Genomic DNA, 7,327 nt, shown 5'->3' with positions numbered 1-7,327 from the left:
GCTCTTTCCCGTGCGCTGTATACGGGGGGCGCTCTTTCCCGTGCGCTGTATACGGGGGGCGCTCTCTCTCCCCTGCGCTGTATACGGGGGCCGCTCTCTCTCCCCTGCGCTGTATACGGGGGGCGCTCTCACTCCCCTGCGCTGTATACGGGGGGCGCTCTCTCCTGTGCGCTGTATACGGGGGGCGCTCTCTCCCCTGCGCTGTATACGGGGGCGCTCTCTCCCCTGCGCTGTATACGGGGGGCGCTCTCTCCTGTGCGCTGTATACGGGGGCGCTCTCTCCCGTGCGCTGTATACGGGGGCACTCTCTCCTGTGCGCTGTATACGGGGGCGCTCTCTCCCCTGCGCTGTATACGGGGGGCGCTCTCTCCCCTGCGCTGTATACGGGGGGCGCTCTCTCTCCTGCGCTGTATACGGGGGGGCGCTCTCTCTCCTGTGCGCTGTATACGGGGGGCGCTCTCTCCTGTGCGCTGTATACGGGGGGCGCTCTCTCCCCTGCGCTGTATACGGGGGCGCTCTCTCCCCTGCGCTGTATACGGGGGGCGCTCTCTCCCCTGCGCTGTATACGGGGGGCGCTCTCTCTCCTGCGCTGTATACGGGGGGGCGCTCTCTCTCCTGTGCGCTGTATACGGGGGGCGCTCTCTCTCCTGTGCGCTGTATACGGGGGCGCTCTCTCTCCCCTGCGCTGTATACGGGGAGCGCTCTCTCCCGTGCGCTGTATACGGGGGGCGCTCTCTCCCGTGCGCTGTATACGGGGGGCGCTCTCTCCCCTGCGCTGTATACGGGGGCCGCTCTCTCTCCCCTGCGCTGTATACGGGGGGCGCTCTCACTCCCCTGCGCTGTATACGGGGGGCGCTCTCTCCTGTGCGCTGTATACGGGGGGCGCTCTCTCCCCTGCGCTGTATACGGGGGCGCTCTCTCCCCTGCGCTGTATACGGGGGGCGCTCTCTCCTGTGCGCTGTATACGGGGGCGCTCTCTCCCGTGCGCTGTATACGGGGGCACTCTCTCCTGTGCGCTGTATACGGGGGCGCTCTCTCCCCTGCGCTGTATACGGGGGGCGCTCTCTCCCCTGCGCTGTATACGGGGGGCGCTCTCTCTCCTGCGCTGTATACGGGGGGGCGCTCTCTCTCCTGTGCGCTGTATACGGGGGGCGCTCTCTCTCCTGTGCGCTGTATACGGGGGCGCTCTCTCTCCCCTGCGCTGTATACGGGGGCCGCTCTCTCTCCCCTGCGCTGTATACGGGGGCCGCTCTCTCTCCCCTGCGCTGTATACGGGGGCCGCTCTCTCTCCCCTGCGCTGTATACGGGGGCCGCTCTCTCTCCCCTGCACTGTATACGGGGAGCGCTCTCTCCCGTGCGCTGTATACGGGGGGCGCTCTCTCCCGTGCGCTGTATACGGGGGGCGCTCTCTCCCCTGCGCTGTATACGGGGGCCGCTCTCTCTCCCCTGCGCTGTATACGGGGAGCGCTCTCTCCCGTGCGCTGTATACGGGGGGGCGCTCTCTCCCGTGCGCTGTATACGGGGGGCGCTCTCTCCCGTGCACTGTATACGGGGGCCGCTCTCTCTCCCCTGCGCTGTATACGGGGGCCGCTCTCTCTCCCCTGCACTGTATACGGGGAGCGCTCTCTCCCGTGCGCTGTATACGGGGGGCGCTCTCTCCCGTGCGCTGTATACGGGGGGCGCTCTCTCCCCTGCGCTGTATACGGGGGCCGCTCTCTCTCCCCTGCGCTGTATACGGGGAGCGCTCTCTCCCGTGCGCTGTATACGGGGGGCGCTCTCTCCCGTGCGCTGTATACGGGGGGCGCTCTCTCCCGTGCGCTGTATACGGGGGGCGCTCTCTCCCGTGCGCTGTATACGGGGGGCGCTCTCTCCTGTGCGCTGTATACGGGGGCGCTCTCTCCCCTGCGCTGTATAGGGGGGGGCTCTCTCCTCTGCGCCGTATACGGGGGGCGCTCTCTCCCCTGTGCTGTATACGGGGGGCGCTCTCTCTCCTGTGCGCTGTATACGGGGGGCGCTCTCTCTCCTGTGCGCTGTATACGGGGGGCGCTCTCTCCCCTGCGCTGTATACGGGGGGCGCTCTCTCCCCTGCGCTGTATACGGGGGGCGCTCTCTCTCCCCTGCGCTGTATACGGGGGCGCTCTCTCCCCTGCGCTGTATACGGGGGCCGCTCTCTCTCCCGTGCGCTGTATACGGGAGGCGCTCTCTCCCCTGCGCTGTATACGGGGGGCGCTCTCTCCCCTGCGCTGTATACGGGGGCGCTCTCTCCCCTGCGCTGTATACGGGGGGCACTCTCTCCCCTGCGCTGTATACGGGGGCGCTCTCTCTCCTGTGCGCTGTATACGGGGGCGCTCTCTCCTGTGCGCTGTATACGGGGGGCGCTCTCTCCTGTGCGCTGTATACGGGGGGCGCTCTCTCCCCTGCGCTGTATACGGGGGGCGCTCTCTCCCCTGCGCTGTATACGAGGGGCGCTCTCTCCCCTGCGCTGTATACGGGGGGCGCGCTCTCCCCTGCGCTGTATACGGGGGCGCTCTCTCCCCTGCGCTGTATACGGGGGGCGCTCTCTCCCCTGCGCTGTATACGGGGGGCGCTCTCTCCCCTGCGCTGTATACGGGGGGCGCTCTCTCCCCTGCGCTGTATACGGGGGGCGCTCTCTCCCCTGCGCTGTATACGGGAGGCGCTCTCTCCTTTGTGCTGTATACGGGAGGCGCTCTCTCCTTTGTGCTGTATACGGGAGGCGCTCTCTCCTTTGTGCTGTATACGGGAGGCGCTCTCTCCTTTGTGCTGTATACGGGGGGCGCTCTCTCCTTTGTGCTGTATACGGGGGGCGCTCTCTCCTTTGTGCTGTATACGGGGGGCGCTCTCTCCTTTGTGCTGTATACGGGGGGCGCTCTCTCCTTTGTGCTGTATACGGGGGGGCGCTCTCTCCTTTGTGCTGTATACGGGGGGCGCTCTCTCCTTTGTGCTGTATATGGGGGGTGCTCTCTCCTTTGCGCTGTATATAGGGGTGCGCCGTCCAGTTTGAGAGTTTGCATGGAGCTGAAGCTGAGTGAATCCGTATAAGCGCAGGGTCTGGGAGTCGCAGGGTGTGAGCTGCGCTCTAGGTTTTGTACCTGTTTCCTTGCGCTGCCACAATCCACCACCCACCACTAGATGGCAGCCACACCCCCTCCGTGAATCTCTCCTCCCACTGCTCTAAGCCCCGCCCTTAGCGTTCCAATCCTCTCGTTGTCAGGGAGACCCGGTCCTCTAAGCCTCTGCGCTGTCTCCACAGCCCCGCCTACTCATTGCTGATTGGTCCTGGTCTCCCAGGTTTGCCCTTCCGATTGGTTGTGGTTAGAGCATGACGTAATCGTGCAGTGTGTCCCGCCCTCTCCGTAGATGTTCTCACATGTAGAGGGATGAGCGGAGACAGAGCGGACACAGAGGTAAGTACAGAGGAGAGAGGTAGGTACAGGAGAGAGAGAGGTGGGTACAGGGGAGAGAGGTGGGTACAGAGGAGAGAGGTGGGTACAGGGGGGAGAGAGGTGGGTACAGGAGAGAGAGGTGGGTACAGAGGAGAGAGAGGTGGGTACAGGAGAGAGAGAGGTGGGTACAGGGGAGAGAGAGGTGGGTACAGGGGAGAGAGAGGTGGGTACAGGGGGGAGAGAGGTGGGTACAGGGGGGAGAGAGGTGGGTACAGAGGAGAGAGAGGTGGGTACAGGAGAGAGAGAGGTGGGTACAGGGGGGAGAGGTGGGTACAGGGGAGAGAGGTGGGTACAGGGGAGAGAGGTGGGTACAGGGGAGAGAGGTGGGTACAGGGGAGAGAGAGGTGGGTACAGGGGAGAGAGAGGTGGGTACAGGGGGGAGAGAGGTGGGTACAGGGGGGAGAGAGGTGGGTACAGGGGAGAGAGAGGTGGGTACAGGGGAGAGAGAGGTGGGTACAGGGGAGAGAGGTGGGTACAGGAGAGAGAGAGGTGGGTACAGGGGAGAGAGAGGTGGGTACAGGGGAGAGAGAGGTGGGTACAGGGGGAGAGAGGTGGGTACAGGGGAGAGAGAGGTGGGTACAGGGGAGAGAGAGGTGAGTACAGGGGAGAGAGAGGTGAGTACAGGGGAGAGAGGTGGGTACAGAGGAGAGAGAGGTGGGTACAGGAGAGAGAGAGGTGGGTACAGGAGAGAGAGGTGGGTACAGAGGAGAGAGAGGTGGGTACAGGAGAGAGAGAGGTGGGTACAGGAGAGAGAGAGGTGGGTACAGGGGAGAGAGAGGTGGGTACAGGGGAGAGAGAGGTGGGTACAGGGGAGAGAGAGGTGAGTACAGGGGAGAGAGGTGGGTACAGAGGAGAGAGAGGTGGGTACAGGAGAGAGAGAGGTGGGTACAGGAGAGAGAGGTGGGTACAGAGGAGAGAGAGGTGGGTACAGGGGAGAGAGAGGTGGGTACAGGGGAGAGAGAGGTGGGTACAGGGGAGAGAGAGGTGGGTACAGGGGAGAGAGGTGGGTACAGGGGAGAGAGGTGGGTACAGGGGGGAGAGAGGTGGGTACAGGGGAGAGAGGTGGGTACAGGGGGGAGAGAGGTGGGTACAGGGGAGAGAGGTGGGTACAGGGGAGAGAGAGGTGGGTACAGGGGAGAGAGAGGTGGGTACAGGGGAGAGAGAGGTGAGTACAGGGGGGAGAGAGGTGGGTACAGGGGGGAGAGAGGTGGGTACAGGAGGGAGAGGTGAGTACAGGGGGAGAGAGGTGGGTACAGGGGAGAGAGAGGTGGGTACAGGGGAGAGAGAGGTGGGTACAGGGGAGAGAGAGGTGGGTACAGGGGAGAGAGAGGTGGGTACAGGGGGGAGAGAGGTGGGTACAGGGGGGAGAGAGGTGGGTACAGGAGAGAGAGAGGTGGGTACAGGGGGGAGAGAGGTGGGTACAGGGGAGAGAGAGGTGGGTACAGGGGAGAGAGAGGTGGGTACAGGGGGGAGAGAGGTGGGTACAGGGGGGAGAGAGGTGGGTACAGGGGAGAGAGAGGTGGGTACAGGGGAGAGAGAGGTGGGTACAGGGGAGAGAGAGGTGGGTACAGGGGGGAGAGAGGTGGGTACAGGGGAGAGAGAGGTGGGTACAGGGGGGAGAGAGGTGAGTACAGGGGAGAGAGAGGTGAGTACAGGGGAGAGAGGTGGGTACAGGGGAGAGAGAGGTGGGTACAGGGGAGAGAGGTGGGTACAGGGGAGAGAGAGGTGGGTACAGGGGAGAGAGGTGGGTACAGGGGAGAGTGGTGGGTACAGGGGAGAGAGAGGTGGGTACAGGGGAGAGAGGTGGGTACAGGGGAGAGAGGTGGGTACAGGGGAGAGAGAGGTGGGTACAGGGGAGAGAGAGGTGGGTACAGGGGAGAGAGAGGTGGGTACAGGGGAGAGAGAGGTGGGTACATGGGAGAGAGAGGTGGGTACAGGGGAGAGAGGTGGGTACAGAGGAGAGAGAGGTGGGTACATGAGAGAGAGAGGTGGGTACAGGGGAGAGAGAGGTGGGTACAGGGGAGAGAGAGGTGGGTACAGGAGAGAGAGAGGTGGGTACAGGGGGGAGAGAGGTGGGTACAGGGGGGAGAGAGGTGGGTACAGGGGAGAGAGGTGGGTTCTGGGGGGGGAGAGAGGTGGGTACAGGGGAGAGAGAGGTGGGTTCTGGGGGGGAGGGAGGTGGGTTCTGGGGGGGAGAGAGGTGGGTTCTGGGGGGGAGAGAGGTGGGTTCTGGGGGGGGAGACAGGTGGGTACAGGGGAGAGAGAGGTGGGTAAAGCTGGTCACAGAGATGGATGGTATATACGGTATATATAGAGATAGAAGGTATATATTTAGATCGAAGCTATATACGGTATATATGGAGATGAGATGGATGGTATATACGGTATATATGGAGATGGATGGTATATACGGTATATATGGAGATGGATGGTATATACGGTATATATGGAGATGGATGGTATATACGGTATATATGGAGATGAGATGGATGGTATATACGGTATATATGAAGATGGAAGGTATATACGGTATATATGGAGATGGATCGTATATACGGTATATATAGAGATGGAAGGTATATACGGTATATATGGAGATGAGATGGATGGTATATACAGTATATATAGAGATGGAAGGTAAATACGGTATATATGGAGATGGATGGTATATACGGTATATATAGAGATGGAAGGTATATACGGTATATATGGAGATGAGATGGATGGTATATACAGTATATATAGAGATGGAAGGTAAATACGGTATATATGGAGATGGATGGTATATACGGTATATATGGAGATGAGATGGATGGTATATACGGTATATATGGAGATGGATGGTATATACGGTATATATGGAGATGGATGGTATATACGGTATATATGGAGATGGATGGTATATACGGTATATATGGAGATGGATGGTATATACGGTATATATGGAGATGGAAGGTATATACGGCATATATAGAGATGGAAGGTATATACGGTATATATGGAGATGAGATGGATGGTATATACGGTATATATAGAGATGGAAGGTATATACGGTATATATGGAGATGGATGGTATATACGGTATATATAGAGATGGAAGGTATATACGGTATATATGGAGATGAGATGGATGGTATATACAGTATATATAGAGATGGATGGTATATATGAAGATGGAAGGTATATACGGTATATATGGGGATGGATGGTATATATGAAGAAGGACGGTATATACGGTATATAAGAAGATGGACGGTATATACGGTATATATGAAGAAGGACGGTATATACGGTATATATGGAGATGGATGGTATATACGGTATATATGGAGATGGATGGTATATACGGTATATATGGAGATGGATGGTATATACGGTATATCTAGAGATGGATACGGGATATATATGTGGCTGTATATAGGGGTTGTATACTGACTCTTTGCCTCCTTTCTGCCCTCTGATAGGACGTCTAGCACCAGGGGCGGATGATGGAGGTTGTTACCGGTGATGGTGACTCGTACTCGTCGCACCACGAGACGGGGGGCAGCGTCCGGAAGGTGAGGGGCTACATCCGCTCTGGCGCTCGCTGTTCTGTAACATTGGGGGATTTCATTATTGCTCCAGCCCCCCAAAATGACAGATTTATGCCACAAAAAGTTTTAAATCCCTTCTGACCCGTTTATGAAGGTTTTAGGACAATTTTTTTTGTGTCTGCGCATGGGACAACGCATGGGATTTAACATTCAAAAATGCACAGCACATTATACACGGACAATGCACTTACATGCACCAGAAAGAAGAAGGTGAACTCCGGGGACCTGAGCGGGGAAGTGACACATGCAGGATAATGGGCGCAGGATCTT

The 7,327-nt window shown here is 58.8% G+C and overlaps 1 protein-coding gene across 1 annotated transcript in view; it reads left to right on the top strand.

The window, feature by feature from the left end:
- The first annotated feature begins 3,319 nt into the window (after nucleotides 1-3,319).
- Nucleotides 3,320-7,327, top strand: part of RHPN1 (rhophilin Rho GTPase binding protein 1) — a 58,396-nt gene continuing 54,388 nt past the window's right edge. Inside the window, exons 1-2 of the mRNA XM_072151010.1 lie at nucleotides 3,320-3,425; nucleotides 6,929-7,021. Of these exons, the coding sequence (XP_072007111.1) occupies nucleotides 6,950-7,021 (72 nt within the window). The 5' untranslated portion in view covers nucleotides 3,320-3,425; nucleotides 6,929-6,949. The remainder of the gene's footprint in view (nucleotides 3,426-6,928; nucleotides 7,022-7,327) is intronic.

Source organism: Engystomops pustulosus, chromosome 5, assembly GCF_040894005.1.
Source record: "Engystomops pustulosus chromosome 5, aEngPut4.maternal, whole genome shotgun sequence".
NCBI lineage: Eukaryota > Metazoa > Chordata > Amphibia > Anura > Leptodactylidae > Engystomops > Engystomops pustulosus.
Note: the sequence above shows the minus strand (reverse complement) of the source record. Positions and strands in the feature narration are given on the sequence as shown.